This window comes from Rhamphochromis longiceps, linkage group LG1, assembly GCF_057381845.1.
Source record: "Rhamphochromis longiceps isolate RC_006_pf linkage group LG1, R_longiceps_female_GT1.1, whole genome shotgun sequence".
Classification (NCBI taxonomy): domain Eukaryota; kingdom Metazoa; phylum Chordata; class Actinopteri; order Cichliformes; family Cichlidae; genus Rhamphochromis; species Rhamphochromis longiceps.
Genome location: NC_140557.1, coordinates 24,052,749 through 24,071,408, shown reverse-complemented (window position 1 = coordinate 24,071,408; position 18,660 = coordinate 24,052,749). Strand labels below are relative to the sequence as shown.

The 18,660-nt window shown below is 41.1% G+C and overlaps 1 protein-coding gene across 1 annotated transcript; it reads left to right on the top strand.

Annotated features, from left to right (window-relative positions):
- The first annotated feature begins 1,457 nt into the window (after positions 1-1,457).
- On the top strand, positions 1,458-18,646 carry slc22a31 (solute carrier family 22 member 31). Its single transcript, XM_085402744.1, has 9 exons — positions 1,458-2,563; positions 9,963-10,066; positions 10,234-10,388; positions 13,292-13,460; positions 14,641-14,786; positions 15,028-15,136; positions 16,071-16,285; positions 16,426-16,537; positions 16,720-18,646. Exons 1-9 carry the CDS (start codon positions 2,174-2,176, stop codon positions 17,153-17,155), a joined length of 1,836 nt encoding a protein of 611 aa, XP_085258870.1. The 5' UTR covers positions 1,458-2,173; the 3' UTR covers positions 17,156-18,646.
- Positions 18,647-18,660: the final 14 nt, after the last annotated feature.

Below are 18,660 nucleotides of genomic sequence, written 5' to 3'. Positions count from 1 at the left end.
CAGTTCATGTTTTTATTTTTTGAAAACAATGAGTGTCAGTTTAGTATTTTTCAGTGTTAGATTGTTCTTTTAATTATTATTTGAATTCATATATTTAATTATTCTGTGGAGGATGTCAGAGGCAGGATTTTGGAAAATCTGTGCGGTTCACTCACAGACTTGGAGACATGCAAAATGTCAAATATGTCCATCAAAGCTTCATCAGGCAGATTGCATCTTTATCAGCCTCATCTTTACTAAATTAACAAATGCTAAAGTCAAATAATATCTATAATATCATTTTTATTATAATGACATTTCCAAGATCACAAAATTTTTAGTTTTTACTTATTAGCTTTCATTTAACTAAAATAGTTTGTCACATCTAGTTTTTAACATTTACATTGAAATATACTGAAATAATATCCTTTCATATTTGAATAGCTCCTCCTAAGTACAGAATAATATTTGCATAATGGCACACTAAAATTATCACAAAGGTTTTTTAAAAATATAAAAAATGGCAGTTTTTAAATTTCCATTAAAAAAATTTTAACAGGAAAGTGTTTAAGGTAACAAGCATGTCTGTTTTCTTTAAGGCAGAGCAGTTGCACAAACAACCCAAAAGGCCTGGTTACGCCACTCGTCTTCACTCCAAAGATGTGTTTCTATTGATAGCAGGATGACGTGTTTGGTGTCCAATCTTTGTAGCGTTTCACAATCTAAATGTCTGAATTATCTAGTGGTGGATTTTGTGCTTTAGTTAAACTCATAGTCTGGAAGAGTCCACTGAGTCAACTTTAATATTTCTGTGTAAATCAGATTTTTTACCTTAATTACCAGCCCTCCTTTAACTCATGCCCAGAGGACTTCTGTCTGCTAACAGATTACATAACACTGCCTCACCTATTTATGGATTTCATTGCAGCTGATAAGGTGAGCTGCACAGTCACAAGGCAAAAGAAGCCTGTTTGTCTTATGAGTCACCAGACTAAAGCAATACAGATGTTTCTCCCACATGTTACTCCTGCTGTTCAGATAACAGTAAACAACTGAAGTAACAAAAGAAGAATTTCCCAACTATAGGATCAATGACGTTTGTGTTAATTTATCCCATCTAAGAAGTGCAAGGCATTTCTAAATGTGCCTCACACTGCAGGCATCAAAGTGCAGTTTTGTGTTTTATGGGTTCAAAGAAATATTAATATTTCAGATCGTACAAACTTTAAATCAGTTCATTGTGTAACCCAGCATAATCTTATGTTTTTGTGTAAGAACAAATCATTTTCCTTTGATGTCACAAACACTGCTTGTTGTATAAGAGATAAAATATTCTTTATTTAAAAAAATAAATCTTTTTAACAGGGAAAGTGTACATTAATAAGCACTGCTGTAAATGCAGTTGACTTAGCCATATGTCAATTTAAATCTCAGAACTGATTTTAAAAACAAAACAATATATATAATATCAATATTATTTAAAAATAAATAAATAAAAACAGAAAAAAAATACATTCAAAAACTACCAGAAAACCTGTACAACAGGGAAACAACATGGCACCAGCAGAATAAAGCCAATGCTGGCAAAACTAATTATCAATCTTTTTAACTGAGGTTTGAAAGTATTACATATATTCTGTTCTACTGTTGCACAGCAAGTTCAGGCTGAAAAAATAAGCCCGCTTCCAATGCAGTCCTGTCTAACTTGTAATAATAATACACTAAGTGGTTGAGGAGCCATATTGTGTAAAGTTGTATAAATAGCACAAATATTGATGTGTTTTAACAAGATTTTCAAAGTGGAGTAAAATGTACCTCTGTAAAATTAAACAGTAAATTCCTGAAAATAGCTGTGAGTTAAGCGTTTCGATGAAATTACAGAGGTTTAAATTTGAAAATTAATGTGAGCTTTCCACCAGGGTAGCTGTCTTCATGTCAAGTCCAGCTGTGAGTCACATGGAGACATCAAAAGCATCGACTGTTACTGACAGCTCCCTGGACTCCCGCTGTCAGTGGGGATTACCCTGAAATTAGTCACTCAGTCTCCAAGTAGCAGGTGTGTCATAAAAGTCGATCCCCGGGGCTGTGTGACCCTAAGATCCGCCCCCTGCCTGCCTGCTTCAGCGTCGTGCGGCTGTGCGCTCTCACTGCGTAAGTCTTCGGACCGTCTGTTACCACGAGCTGTCGACTTCAAATGGATTATGAAACTAAGGTTTTCCCTCACACCGGGGGCTATGGGCGCTATAACCGAATCGTGGTCGTGTTCAGCTGGTTCCCCAGTTTCGCCGTCACGCTGAATCTGTTCAGCGACGTGTTTTACACACTCATCCCGGACTCGTACCACTGCAAGCCAGACCCGACGCTGCTGCCCTCCGCGTTCCTCCTAAGCAACTTCTCCACACAAGGGTACCTCAACCTCACCATCCCCTGGGTGAACGGCTCCGGTCGGAGCCACTGTGAACTTTATAAGTACCCCCCCAACTCCTCGGACCTCTCCGAGAACGCACCCAGAGAGAGGGTGCCCTGCACCACAGGGTGGGAGTACTCTCATGTAGCGGGCCTCCAGAGCAACTTTGTCACTGAGGTAAGACGCACGTTTAGCCCTGGTGTTAATATACAGATCTGTGGGGGAGTTAGGAGGCAGAGATACAACAGGTTGTGGGTTTGGGTTACATTTTCTTACCCGGTGAAGCAGTTTCCTTTCACGTGCTCGTTTCTGGCCTTGTTTCGTTGAGCTGCTCTGTCTGCTTAAAGGCACGCTGTGTCACGAACACGACTGTTGGGCAGCTTTCAGTCAATATTGACTCAAGTTGAGCAGTTAACACTTTCTTGTTGGCTTGAATCTTACTGACTGTCGTTTATCTGCCGTGGCTTCTCGGGAACGAAGATGAGAGGCCAGCCAGCCAGGGAACAAATGCTTCATAGTTCATATAAGAAGTGTATAATGATAATTTGCCTCCAAGAAAGCAGGTTGGCACTCAAATATGCAGTCCTACATGCACTTTTGCTTTTAAGCACGGTTTAACTGTCTTTTAACCCAGCGCGTGAACTCTGACTTTGACCTCCTAACACCCGAACTTTTTCATGGCATGCATTTTTAGTTTCTCTTTGCTAATTGGGCTGATTGGGACCTGATTAATGTAAAAACAAAGAATTACCAGATTTTTTTGTTTTTTGTTTTAACCCGATTTTTGTTTCTGAGAAAAATGAGATCCACATGAGGACATTGGTTTTAAATTTCGATGGAACAGTGGCAGTATAATGTCCTCATAAGTGGATATCCGGCCCTTGTAGAGCAAAATTTAGTATTTTGGTCTAGACAACCCAAAATGTGATGTCCACACATGTGGATACCAGGTCCTAGGAGGTTAAGCTTTTCTCCTGCTTTTGGAGTCATCCCAAAAGATAAAAAATAAAAATCCCATCATGACCTCACAAACCCCTAAACCATGAACAAGGGGCCTTCTACATGGGAAAACCCAGGGTCCTTGCAAGCCTGAAATAAACATCTGCATTAGTTTCCTACCTTTTCTGTAACTTCTGGGTAATTTCCGACATAAATATTTTTCAACAGTTGGATGACTGAACTTTGATTATAGATGGCACTGTCGCCCCCTTAGAAATGCTGCAAAACAGTTTTAGTCCACCCCACAGTGGGACTGGCCTTCTCAGCACAGAAGGTTATCTGTCAAGGTGTTTTGTTTTTTCCAAGGAGAATTCGTAAGCCTCTGTTAAAGGCGTTGAGCTTAATGTCAAATGTGATCCTAAATCTATCAGAACGACCCACGCATGAGAAACTGGGACTGTTGTGGAGGACTAGAAGCTGAACTCACTTCTGCTCATTATTAATTTGACCTCTTTATAAACATGTTGCTGTGGATCTCCACAGCAGTCCCAGTTTCTTCCTTTACCACCATTGAGTCCTAGCACAATTTAACAGCATGAAACGTGCACTACTTAATTTCAGAAACAGCTGGAGAGAGCACATCAGCAGCAGGCGGTGCTTTTTACAAATCATGTAATACAAGCTGAGCTCATATGGCTCATAGAGCTCAGCAACACTAATGTGAAGCAGCTTGAAGCTTTGTATGTTGGACGAGTGGTTCTTAACCAGGGTGCCACGAGGTAAGCAGGACACTTTGAGGAAGCTACGTTGTTTCAAGCTGATGACGTGGCATCTTAAAATCCCACAGTGACACTGCTTTAAATAAAATAATTAAACGTAAGCTTGCAGGTAGGTGGATGACAATGGACACATTCATTTAGCTTTTGCTACTTCTGCTGAAGCACTGTGAGGCAGGCTGCCAACACCCATGTTTTGGCATGACTCTCAAATGTTTTCATCTGTTGTAAATCATCCAGACTTGTCTGCTGTATGTCCTGCTGTATAACTTCACCAGAGGAACACCAACAAACCTCGTGTTACATAATGATATGATGATAATATACAGGCACAATTTCATTAAAACAAATGCAAAACAACTTAAATGAACACCTGGACCACAGTAATGCGTCCTAAATCAACGAAAAATCATTCAGGTGCACAGAGACTCATTAACGTTGAACAAATGACGTACCAATCAAATACATTATTTCAAAATAGAATTGCACAAACTGATTAATTTACAGATGAGTGCAGGTGCACAAACTTCTTTCCTTTTAGCTGTGTGTGTTAGTCTTTCCAGACCAGCACCAAGTCCCTTTATCCACTGCTTCATAGAATGAGCAAACATGCCCTTCCAGTATGGTGCAATTCACCTAGCTCTCCTAGCTCGGAGAGATGCCAAAGCCCTATAATTTGTTTGTTTCTGTGTTAGCGTGAAGCCCACTGGGTAAATTCCCAGCACACGTGGTTTGTATTTTAGGACACCTCTGACAGAATGTATTACTGTACGATCTTGGTGATCTGGCTTGACCTCTGAGGTGCCTTATCAACAGGCAGGTTGAAAACTGTGTGAGGCTCACGTCAGTCCTGTGTGAGCAAGAGGATGTGATGAGGAAGTAAAGGGAGAGAGGATAATGAAGGTTACCCCGAGGGTGATGGGAAAACATAGCATTTTAGAAAAGTGTTACAAAACTAGGACTGCATTTTTTTTTTTCTTTTGTCCTGGGAACTATAAATACTTTAATAAAAAATAAGAAAACAACACACTCTAGAGCTTGGTACTCCAAGGAAAAACTCATTTTAATTGCAGATTTCCATATGTTAAGACATCTGGGTTGACATGGGAGATTTCAAACTGCGCAGACGTATGGACACGTCATAGATGTTTTAGCTAACTGTGGTTCATGGACAGTTCACTATTAGCATCCTAATGAACAGATTGTTGTTTACAGCTCAATCATTTGTTAAAAAACACTCATATGCGTGACAGATATGGATCTGGGAAGGAAAAGGGGCCCACAGAGTTCTGTGCTACACCCCTACACAATCACACTACATCTGTTTTGTGCTGTAGTATCTTAAAACAAATATCAAAATGTGGACAGTTGTGGCTGTTAGCAGCTGATGTGGGGGGGTAATACGAGCAGGACACAGTCATTATGGGTAATTGCCCCTGAGCTTGTTCTCAGATTATCATCTGTGTATCGTGCCTTATCATGAGGCCTCTATGACAAACTGTGGCAGTGGGGAAATTAGAAGTTCCCCCCCCCCCCTCCAGTTCCTTCCTGAGACCCTGAACACAACGGCTTCCTCCACTCATGTCGTCATTCGCTAAGACAAAGGACCACTCCAGTAACGGAAAAACTGAGCAGAGTACAACACAGGCGCTGGGTGGAATAACAGTCACTAACCATAGCTGTCCAGCACTCTCCTCTATAAACCAACTTTATCAAGTTTAGAGACGGATGTTCACGTTTGTGGCCACTAATGTTTGAGGAGCTTACCCTGCAGGGTCCAGGCTTCCAAAGGGCCCTTAATTTGTATGCAACTTTTTTGCAATCACACTGATTATTTAGTGCATATTTTGAAATGAGTTTGCGTTTGTTCAAATGACCATGCAGCAAATATGGCACCAGATGATATTCCTATATAAAATAATGCACAGAGAGGAGTTTAGTTTTTACCTTCTGTAGGCAGCTGGAAGTTGGTGAGGAGACCCGACTGATCAAAAGGTTCAAGCAGTTCATGTTTGCTCCAGTAACCTGGATTAAGTAAATCGGATCAGATGTCTAATTCACATCACTGTTCCTTCTTTGTCTTCTCATGTGCCGTCAGTCGTCATTGCTTGAAATAAGTGACGGTAAGTTCAATTGGAAAATAAGTCTGTGTAGGAAATCCTAACGACAAGACCCAGTGGGAATAAAAACATTAGCAAAGAGAGACAATTGTGTCCCGTATACCCTCAAAATGTAATTTTATTTTGACTGAAAAACTCCAGGAGAGGGTTGAAACCTTGATAGAAATTATCTGTGTTGTGGATTCCTCCTTTGGGGGGAAAAAAAAAATGCTTGTGCCGCTGCGATTACCTTAGTTTCAGCACATATATTGACATAATGGCTTTACTTTTAATAGAAGAGTCCTCTTTTTAACTTGGCAAGATAAAGCTCATCTAAAATTGCTAAAAAGTAAATCGTAAGATCAAGTAAAGCCTAAGCAAATTTTATAAACGTGTGTGTGTGTGTGTGTGTGTGTGTGTGGATATAGAGATATACACATATATTAAAAAAAACACAAACAAACAACATACTGTAACTTCTGTCAGTGCTGTGCTTTTGGAAACCGAATTTCCCAGAGGAACCCACCCGAGGGATTAATAAAGTTCTATCTTATCTTATTTGGTACACTGTTTTCACTACTACTATTTCACACAGTCATGTGAAAAAGAACAAGAGGAAAAACTATGTGTGCCTCATAATTCAGTAGCTTGAGGAACCACCTTTAACTCAAAGTAATACAAAAAAGGCATTACTTCATCAGCCTCTCGTATCACTGTGGGGGAATTTTGGCCCACTCTTCCTTACAGAGTTACTTTGGCTCATTGAGGTTTGTAGGTGTTCAGTTATGCACAGCTCTCTTACAGTTGACGTCTGTACTCTGACTGGATCTTGATTCTTTTCTTTTTTTTTTTTTTTTTTTTTTTTTTGTCTTAGTCATTCAGTTGTCCTGTTGCGTGACCCAGTTTCCTTCAAGCTTTAGCTTTTGCACTGATGGCCTCACATTTGACTCTAGAATACTTTGGTGCACAGAGGAATTCATGGTCGACTGCCGTGTGCCCGTCCTGTGCGGTACCTGTGCAGCGCTGATTGTTTTAGAAGAAAGAGACTTTCTTCTGGTAACACTTCCAAACAAACCACGCTTGTTCAGTCTTTTTCTAACTGTACTGTCATGAAATTTAACATTAACATGTTAACTGAGGCCTGTAGAGTCTCAGATGTAGCTCTTGGGCTTTTCTGTTTTGTTTTTCAGTCTCTCTGAATATTGAATGGTCAGACCTTCTGGTGAATTTGCTGGGACGTCCATTCCTGGGAAGATTGTTGCATCATATTAACGCACACTTTGACGCTTCAGACCTGCAACTGCTACAACTCTCACTTACTGATGATCAGTTAATCAAGTGCATTTGATTATCAGCACCTGGTTGCTATGTAGACTCTTCATTTCTATGGAAGGGGTACGGGTGCACTTTATCGCGGGTCTGCATAGAATTACTCATATGAGTCTAAGGCCAGGTGCAATTGGACACCACTGACATTGCATGAAATTTGTAAATCCTTACCAAATATTTACAAAAAACTTGATCACACCTAAAGATCTTATTGTTAAAGAGCAAGAAACGTTGAACTGGAACCATGAATCATGGAACCTGATTAAACTGGTTTACAACAAAACCGTATCACTTACTCAGCTGACAGATTAACAAAAATGAACAGCTGTTAATGATCAAATGTCCCATCACCTTCAGTTGAATGACCCTCCTGGCCTCTGTTTTAAATGTGATTCACTCCACATGATGCTGGTCAAGCGATCCGGTCACACCTGAGCGCATCTTTGTACCACTTCTAAACTGCATTATTTTCAAAATAACAACAAACGCACTGATCAGAAGAACCAATATTTGTTGGCTTGTTGATTTAAGTGAAAAAATACTCAAGATGATCAGATTTCTTAACTACTTGTTAAGTGTGGGTGGGGGTCTGAAGTCTGTCCCAGGAGATGGGACAGAAGGCATCGTATCTGTATTAGCTTTAAGTATTAGCAATTTGATGCCACTTACCAGTCTCTCAGCCGTATTTACAATTTTGATCCCCCCAGGAACCTCCTAGGCAAACCCTAAAATGTGCTCGGCACATTGGAAAGTGACCTCACGTAGTCAGTCGTTTTCATTTAGCTCCTTTCTGAGCTCTTCTCACTTTCTTCACTGTTTCCTTTGATGCTTTGACTTTACACTGTGCGGCTGGATCAATCTGTAAAATACAGAAAACATGACTGGTGTCTGTAGGAAAGTAGAGGAGATGAGGCTGGAGGGAAAGTAGATGAGAATCTTTCTTACAGGCAGGGACTGGTACTAACCAGGCGTAAAGCTGCTGGCACTTTATTCTAATGTAATAACACTGTCAGCAGGCATCTTAACTCGATTACAAACAACATGATCTACATTCCTGATTCCCCCACAGACGGCTCTCTGTGCGTTTGACTCAACTGCTATTCTCGGCATGTTACATAGTCAGGTTATGATGTATGCAGCATGTTGGGAGCAGCTCTAATTTGTGCCTTTTAAGTCTTTGATAGAATGTTTTATACATAAAGTATAATTGCATTGGTATGACTGAAACCTTTCGTGCTGAGGTTCTGCAGTGTAGGCGTTTAGCTTGATTTCTTACCTTTTTAGTTGGTCACTTGTTTTTCATCCAATTGCAATTTAAAATGAAGAAATTGACTTTTTATTTTTTTATTTTTTAAAATCTCACCATTTTGGAGCTGGATGTGGAGTACCTCTGGAAAACTGGCTTGCAAATGCTCATCAGAACTGGAGCATAAACATGTTGGAAGGACTGCTGCTAGAATTAACTACACATTAAATATCATTACCAAACTTTTCAAAAGGCACCAACACTACAAACAGTAGATGGACCCGGTTAGCCAGAAAATGGCTCGCTGTCAGGACCCATGAGCACCTTTATAATCATGCATAGTACCACGTTGGGCCCCTTTAGCCTTGATCTGTCCTCGACAAGGTGGTGGAAACACTCCTTGAGATTTTAGTCCAAGGTGAAGTGATGGCTGCACATCCATGATGTGAATCTGCTGTTCCACCACATCCCAAAAACCTCCATCAGATTGAGATCTGGTGACTGTGGAGGCCTTTTGAGCACGGTGAACTCTCTGTCATGTACAAGAAACCAGTTTGAGACGATTTGACTTTTGTGGCATGGTGCATTATCGGATGGACGTAAACGACAGTACTCACTTAGGCTGTGCCGTTTAAACCATGATCACTTGATTATAAGAGCTCAAATGTGCCCCACACCATTTCATCACCATCACCAGTCTGAACTCGTAGGGGCTGGACGGATCCTTGCTTTCATGCTTTAAAAAAACCCTACCATCATATTGCAACAGAAATCAAGACTCATCACAGCCTCAGAACATTTTTATTTTTTATTTTTTTACTATTTTCTGTAAACCATAGACATGATTGTGGGAACAATCCCAGTAGATCAGTCGTTTCTAAAACACTCAGACCAGCCTGTCTGGCAGGAATGACCATGGGACGCTCAGAGTTGCTTAAATTACCTTTCTCATTCTGATGCTCAGTCTGAACTTGACTATGCGATGGATTGCTGCCATGTGATTGGCTGATTTAGATATTTGTGCTAGCAAGCAGTTAAACTTGTGTACCTAAAAGTCTTCGTGTATACCTACAGTGTTGTTCAAGAACTCTGACATTAGAGCACTGAAATATTGAATTATTGTCTCACATTTCCTTTTAAACTCATGACATTCATCAGTGTTTGTGCTGCTTTTTCCTCCCCTGCAGTGGAACCTGGTCTGCAGTGACTACTGGAAAATCCCCGTGCAGCATATCTGTTTCATGACTGGATGGATTCTGGGATACATATTTCTAGGCACCCTGTGTGACTGGTGCGTAATAACCTCAGTTGATATGTAACTCTAAATAAGATATGAAGAACATAAACACCAGAATAAATGTGTTTAAAACGGTTGCATTAGATCATCATTTTTGTGTGTGTGTTGACTGTTTAGGCTGTGAAGTTTCACTCGTGCATGTTTTACGTCTGTGTCTTCAGGTTGGGTCGTCGGCGAGGTTTCCTCCTGTCCGTCGGTCTGTCCAGTCTGTTGGGTGTAGCTCTGTTTGTGTCCAGGAGTGTGGTGGTGTTTCTGCTGCTGCGTCTGTCTCAAGGCGCCTCACTCGCTGGGCTGTTTGTGTCCTCCTACATCGCCCGTAAGTAATCTGTATCCACATTTTAAAGCTGATGTCTGGCAGTCGAGCTTTCTCACTGAAGTAGAAAAAGGTTTTATGGACTGGTCACATGTTCACATTTTAGTTACACACATAAGAGGCCAGAGGGTAAATAACAAGTGGCACATGATCGTTACTGTGCATCTGTCATGGCGTGCTGTGTGCCGTGTCATTGAGGGGAAAATCCCTCAGCCTGACATGCTCTCCGGGGTTATGGTTTCAACTTTAAAGCGTGCTCATCAGCTTGCTGTCTCTCTTTTATTTTGTTTTCCTTCTTAAATCATTGAACAAGAGATTGCAATGATACCTGATACTATATCTTTCTATTGAGAAAAATCTGATGTCGTGTAAAAGTTAAATAATGTTAATGTATTTGCCCAGCTAATTATCTGTACACCGTGCTGTGCTGAACTAATCTTATCAGTGGAAAAGATAGAAGCCCTTGTTGTCCCCACAGAAGCAGGTCAATCTTGCCCATCTTATCTTTATTTGTGGAGAGTCCTGAAATGAGACTTGATACCTTCATAGTAAAGTCTGAAATTCATGCATTAAAGGATATACTGCAGCATTGCATTAAACTAAATCTCCTCACCTTCAGTCTAAAGCAGTATCTTTGATAGATCACCGTTTGCAGTGCTTCATGTTTGATTCTCCAGACAAATTAGTTAAGATGCGTTCATGCTTCAAACTCTATGCTAAACTTGACAGCATTTTATTGTGAAAGTTGTTTGGAGCATTTGCATCACTGCTCATTTCTATTATCCGTATTCATTAAACTGTGTAGTTTGCAAAGAGAGGCTGTAGATAAATATAACCACCAAGTGTCTCTAATCAGTTCAGCTTCCATCATGAAGCCTCTGATAACATGAGGAATAATTAAATAACTTTCATGAAATCACATCATCCGTCAGACAAACTTCCACATTTGTCTGGTCATATAATTTTATTAGGAGACTAAAATATACAAGTCATGCAGAGACATTACGTATTGTGGTCATAATTCCCTTTCTTTTTTCCTCTTTTGGCTGCTCCATTCAGGTCGCCGACAGCAGATCTGCTGCTGCATGTCCTTCTCCACTACATTCATGAATCTCCTCTTGAGGTCTTCCTCTTTTCCTCCTGCCTACATATCTAGTTGATTCTTTTGTTGTTAAATGTTACTGTGTTCACCAGCTAGTTGTGGACTTTCTCCTGCTCACAGGCTGTGGCAGGAGACTGTCATTAATCAGAATGAGCGAAGTTGATTTGTTGACAGTGTAAGGGATAATGCACAGAGACATGTCGATATGTAATAAATACCTGAGCAGTGACCGTGGTCCACTTGGTCCAGTCACTACAGTTCTTTAACATGACTGAGTTCACTGAACTCGGATGGCCTCAGAGTACCTTTGGGATGTGGTGGATCTGCAGTATCTGTGATGCCATCATGTCAGCCTGGACCGAAGTCTCTGAGAAATATTTCCAGCATCTTGTTGAATCTGTCATGAAGCCTTAAAACAGTCCTGAAGGCAAAAGTGGGCGCAACCCTAGTACCAGTCACAGGCTTACCCAGTGACTGGTAGGTGTACAAATATGCTACCATTCAAGACTATTGGGGGGGAGCAGGAATTTTTTCTGTTATTAGAATTATAGCTTCAGTTGTTTGTAGCAGGCACACTGGAGATGGATATTATATTGGTAACTAAAGAAACCAGGCTGTGACTGACAGCAGGCAGGTGACTGGAGCTGAGCTAAGAGGTGTGAAGGTCGGTCATACTTCAGCTGTCCTCTCTCTGTGGGGCAAACGGCACAAGTGAGCCACCCCACTATGAAAAGTCCTCAGCTTTCAGTCTTCAGCAGGAGATTCAGCAAAACTTCTCTGCTTGGTAGTGATTCGCAGTGAGCGAAGGTGGAGATTGTAGATGCATATGAGAAATGGGAGGAATGTGGGAGGCGTACTCCCACATTCCTGCAAGGTCAGGTCGAAATTCACTCCAGGGTTTGTTTTGGCGTTGTTTTTATTTGTTTGTTTGTTTGTTTGTTTTTCTTTTCTTGGACTGTCCGATTATGTTGCTGTGTGGGGTTAGGCTGAGAGGGGAAAATGTTTTGTTTTTGTTTGGGGTTTTTTTTTTTTTTTTTTTTTTTTTTTTTTGTGGGGGGTGCTATAGGCAGGAGGATATAATAGCAGGACAGGACTGAAGGCAGGGCAACCAGGAAGTGAGCTCCTCACTACCCTAACGACCACGTCCACACTGAAAACCGTTCCACTTCATCCTTCTTTCTTTAAAAAAAAAAAAAAAAAAAAAATTATAAACTTAATATGTTGAAATTTTATTTTGACAATTTGAGAGCAGATTCTATGTTTTAATGCTGGTTTTCATGTTTTTGCACGAGGGTGGACTTCAGGTCTCCCCTATTGGGAGGTCAGGTCTTTGATGGCAGGAGTCACTTGAGATAAGCCACTTCCCTGCCTATGAGGGTTTAAAAGCAGTCTTAATGGTGGTACAGAAGTTAAACCGATTGAACCCTGGATGAGTGGGGTGACTCTATCAAAGATTTAGAAAGTGATAAGTGTAAATAAAAACTAAATAAAGGACAGATGTTGAGGAATTAACTTTTAAATTAGAAAAACAAGACTGATTCTTATTGAAATCACCTAAAATGGGACTTTTAAATTTCCTGGCTGTTCCATTTGGCATTTCCTTTTCTCTTAAACCAAACGGGAGGTGAAGGTAGGCGGGGCTTTCACCCTTACATGCTACATGACCTGTGCTGACATGAAGTTTGAGGATGTGCTACAGTGTGCTTTAGGCACGAGGTGGCTGCCATAGCAACGGGATGAATAGGTTTGCTTTCCTTCAGCTGTGCTCTGATGCTTTCTTTTTTTCTTCTTCTTATCCCCTTAGGGTTGGAGCTTTGCGACCCTCCCCATCGTCTGATGGTTGCTATGGTCAGTGGTTTCTTCGGCGTGCTGGCAGAACTGCTGTTGCCAGGCATTGCGGTTCTGTCCCGTGATTGGCCCGTCCTCCAGGCGGTGGCCACTTTGCCTTTAGTTCTTCTGCTGTCCTATTGGTGGTGAGTCAGCTGGTAGTGTTTTTGGAGGCGCACAGGTAAACACGCTGTTTGTTTTTCCCCAGCGGTTCTCTATGTGCCGTCCTCACGCCATAACATAATGCGATCTTCGTTCCTGTCTCAGGCCTCTTCAAACAAGCCACACCCGAGTTCACAAGAATCTCCATGTTTGTTTAATTGTTATCTGGGATATTTTAGTAGATAACACCCAGTCCTCACTCAAACGGTCTTTACATGAGACCCTATAACAACAAGTGTTATCATTCACTCAGATGCTCTGAAAAAATTGCCAGGTAACAGCTTAAAGGCCTCAGGAGAGGCTGTGTCATTTTTATTTTGCATGGGGAATCTACAAAACTAACATGGTATGCTCTGGGCTAAAAATTGTTCATGCATTTGTGTCATCGTGGCTAGATGGCTGAAATGCCATATTTACCAGCTTAGATTTGGGGGGGAAAAAAACTGTCAGTACTCCAAGCAATACAAAATGCTGCAGGCAAATTAAAGTATTTTAGACACGGCATCAAAATTGTTTAGATCTTGTTTCTGCTCTTTAATTATTTTAAAAAAATTTCCTCCCAGAAGAGGGAGACTATTTCACTTCCACCATGTTGTTGTCACAGCAACAGCTTCCAACTACAAATACAATAATTGAATCATCTCAAGTCTTATTGAATTTCTGAGCACATGATGTAGACCGCACACGTCCTTGAAATCTGTCTAATTACACTCCAACCTCAGGTGGAGGGGGGAACTGTATATAAACGTGTCTGTAATTCCCAGCTGTAAACAGTGTACTGTATTTTAAAGATGGATGGAGCTTTCAGGCTGGAAAGTGAAGCCAATGCAAAAAAACTTTAAACATGCATTTTTCTCTAATGCCGAGCAGGGGGCAACTCCTACCTTGTACACTGCTTAGAAGTCAATGGGGAAGAAAAATGACCCCAATGTCTATATTTTGTCTATAAAGCAGAGTATGCCTACCGTATGATTTCTCATTTTTACCCACTCATAAGATCAAGTTTAAAAAAACACTTTAATACAGATTTTCACTTACTTGGCCATAACATGGTGACTAAAGCACTTATGATGTTGCTGTTTGAGATGTCAAAGCCTTTTGACTTGCTATTGATATTTGTGATGGATAATAACTGTTTTTTTTTGTTTGGTTTTTTTTCTTCAGCTGTGCATCGGTATTTCCAGAGTCTCCTCGCTGGCTGCTGGCCACAGTTCAGATTCCTCAAGCGAAGAGGAGCCTTCAGGATTTCTCTAAAAGAAATTGTGTTTTTCTACAAGACGACCTCTACCCTGGCGAAACCCTGCTGTCAGGTACACACACACACACACCTCTAGGATTTCTCTGTAGGCGTGTACAGTTTTCTCCTGGTTGTTGGAGCACAGGCGCTAAACCTTAAACGTGATGCATTAAGAGAAGAAAAATCTGGACCTCACCAATTTCTAAACCCTGGTATTTCCTTGGTAGAAGCAACACGTATTTCCAAATCAAACTCAGTGGGGTTTAACTTTGTTGGGACATCAGTTTAAATGATTTCCCTGTTTGTGGTTACAGAGATTGATTCAGTGTACGGCGAGGACAGTCAGCCACGATACCACTCTGCTCTGGAGCTGCGTCGGACTCACGTCATCTGGAAGAACTGCCTCATACTCGGCTTCACCTTGTGAGTTTCCTCTCTTCATGAAATCAGCGGTCCCGAGTCAGGGGCGCTACAATGAAGTCCATAAATATTTGGACAGTTTTGGTTCTGTGCATCACCAGAATTCATTTTAAATGAAACAACTCAGATGGAGTTGAAGTGCAGACGTTCAGCTTTAATTCAGTGGGTTGAACAAAAACGAACAAGAACTGCAGGCGAGTGTTTGATAACTGATACTGAGTTTTTCTTAACACTGAGGAGAAGTGAGAAAAAACCTTTTTGTGGTGTTTTTGTTCAGTAGTGGGTTTTTTCCTTGGATCGCTCCCATGGTGCCATGTTTTGCCCAGTCTTTCTTATTGTTGAATCATGAACTCTGAACTTCAAATGAGGACTCGAGTTCCTGTTTAAGTGATGTCGAGATCCAACTGGCAGTAATCAGACCTGAGTGTGGCTGGTGAAATTGAACTAAGCTTTCTAAACCAAAACAAAGTATGAGTTAGTTCATGATTTAGCAAGGAGGGCATCTACTCTCCACACAGGAAAGGCATGTTTTGTTAGCTTTTTCCTCCTTGTTGGGTTGTCTTCGTCTAATATAAAAAAAAATTTGACCTGAAAATTTGAAATCCTGGAAATATGTCAAAGTAAAAAATGAGGAAGGGGGGAAATACTTTGTCATCAGCTGTACACATCAGTGGTTTGTTACTTTGTTACAGAAGAGGTCAAATTAAAGGGGAAACAATTCATTTGTTTTTGTTTGTGTTGCTATGGCATCAACCATGAGGGCAGGAAATGTACAACATGCTTTCAATATCTGCTGCGCTTAAACCACAAAACTGATTACCAAGTGCCACGACAGGTCCAGAGCTAGATAGACTGAGATATTCCCTAACGGGTAATTTTTAGGATTTGAGGTACCCGCTTTCAACCTGATTATTTTATTTTTTCCTTTGCCATCCAGATTCATTGGAACAGGCATCCAGTACTGCTTCACCAAAAACCTGCACACTTTCTCCAATAAGTTCTACTTCAGCTACTTCCTCCGGGTGGTAACTGGAGCGCTCGCCTGCATCTTCCTGTGTTTGTCCATCAATCACTTTGGCCGACGTGGCATGCTTCTCCTCTCTGCCATCATCACTGGACTGTCTTCACTCCTGCTGCTGGCCCTTACACCATGTATGTAACATCCACACAGGCCCATAAGATCTACTGTAAATTCCCTTCAGAGTTTCCTTGAAAAAGTTTTGGATCACATCCCAGAAAGTTTTTCACTCTCTGGTTTTAATGACTCTTTTATTGACGTTTGTGTTTGACAGACCTGCAGGGTGGCCTGGTGCTGGTGCTCTCCGTTGTGGGTTTGTTGTTCTCTCAGGCTCTCGCCATGCTCAGTGCATTCTTCACCTGTGAGGTGATGCCAACTGTAGTTCGGTAAATGTCTCTTTGTTCTTGATTAAACTGAAAATGGGACGTATTGATCCCATTTGCTGCAAAGTCAAAAGGAAGTTTTAAAGTACAAAGAAAAAAAAAAATGGGTTGAAACAAAGTACCGTGCGATCTTTTCACCTTGGTGATTTATTCTCCTTTTCCTGTGCTTCCTCTCTCTCGTCCAGAGGTGGCTGCCTTGGCCTGGTGCTGGCATTGGGTTGTGTTGGCAGGGCCGCCTCCTCCCTGATGGAGCTCCAGAACAATGGTGGCTATTTCCTCCATCATGTTGTCTTCGCTTCCTTCGCTGTCCTCTCCGTCCTCTGCATAATGCTCCTACCTGAAAGCAAACGGAAACCGCTCCCAGATTCCATGAAGGACGGCGAGAACCAGAGGCGACCACCCCTCTTCCTGTCGCAGCCCACCAGAGACAGCCTCCCTCTACTGCACGCGCGTGCCCCTTTGTCGGAGTACAACCCGGATAACTACTCCCTCCTGGTGTCTGCCACCAGGAAGATGTTGACTAAAGATTCTTTGCCTTACAGGATCGGTGTTCCTGCTCATCCCCCTCTGCTGTCAAACAATGAAACACAGGAACCAGAAACTCTGAGAGATGTGTCTTAAATTTAACCCTTCTCCTCCTCTTTACACTCTAGCTTGAGGGGAGGAGCCGAAATGTTACCTCTGACAGGCTATGATAAGCCTTCAGTGCAAGGGTCAGTGACTAGCTCTTCATAACTCATCTGGAGAGCTGGATGCACTTTAGAGCAATGGCTCCAACTTTGTCAGTTTTCATCAATATTTCCATCTGGTCTCTTTACATTTTGTTACTATGCAGTGGCGTCTTCACGCATGGATCCGGTCCACCGCTGTGGGACGATGGCCTCCTTTTGCTGTGTTTTGTCAGCCTTTTCTGAGATGTAGGAATATGTTGGTACATTCCCAGTGCAGCTGGGGTCACACTGCTCATGTCTGTGGTAGGCATTCAAAGCAAACTGGCACACTCCAGTGTTACCAGAGGAGCTCTGTCATGTAAAGCTCTTTGATTGCGTTTCTCAGTAACACAGTTCTTCATTAAGTCTGTCTGCCTGACTCACCAGCAGATAGCAGCGCTGAGTGAGCTACAGATCACCAGAACACCCAAGACTATACTCGTGAAGCACAGCAGGGGGCGCTGATGATGTACTAAAAATGATCAATTATAGGTTTTTTTTTTTTTTTTTTTTTTTAAGGCTTTTTGTTTCCTGTGCAACTAACAAGCTTCATTTGTCCTTTTTCTGATGTTAGGATGTGATCAGTGTGGATAAACACAACCATTTCTTTACCATTACGTTTTTCTGTCTTCATGCTCCTTCTATAAACCACATCTATTACCAACTATTGCATTAAAAACTGTCTTGTTGTTTTCTACTTAAAAACTGGAAGTGGCTAAATTTCAAGATGCACTAACCACAGCAGCTGCTGAGCGAAAAGTGCGTCTGTGTCTGGAATGCTTCAGCTAAAACGCAACAACGTTGTGGAACCAGTAGACATATATTTACATTCTTTTTAAAAAAATGGTTTGTTTAATGTTCTTTTATGTTTACTAGTGCGGATGTTTTACGTGTTTAAAGCCTTTAGTTCGAACTGTGAGATGAGATCATTTCTTCAGCCGTCAGTGTCGTTGTGTGATAGTTTACTGTTTGTGAATACATAACTTTACCTTCAGTGAGCAAACAAAGGTGCTTGTGTTGGAACTACAGTTGGTGATGTAAGCTTTTAAAACCTAATGTTTTATTGTTTCTTTGTAAAGTAAAATGTGCAAAAGCTGAGTGTTAACTTTTTAAGGAAAATAATCTAAATCTTTTTTTACTTCTCTGTAAAGCAAACTCAAATCGACAAAACTTGTTTTAAAAATGTTCAGTGATGGTGTTTCTCTCTCTGAACACTAGATGGCCCTGTTCACTTTACAAAACAAAGAAATGTACTGCTTGGAGTGAAAATGTTCAGGTGTGTTACTCAGATTATAGTTGTGTGACTTCATTATTCAACTAGGAAAAAAAAAACCCTGTTTACAGTCCTGCCCATAAAAAGGCACCTTTACTACTGTTTTTGTTTTAAATGAGATAAAATGGATGAATTGAAACTCT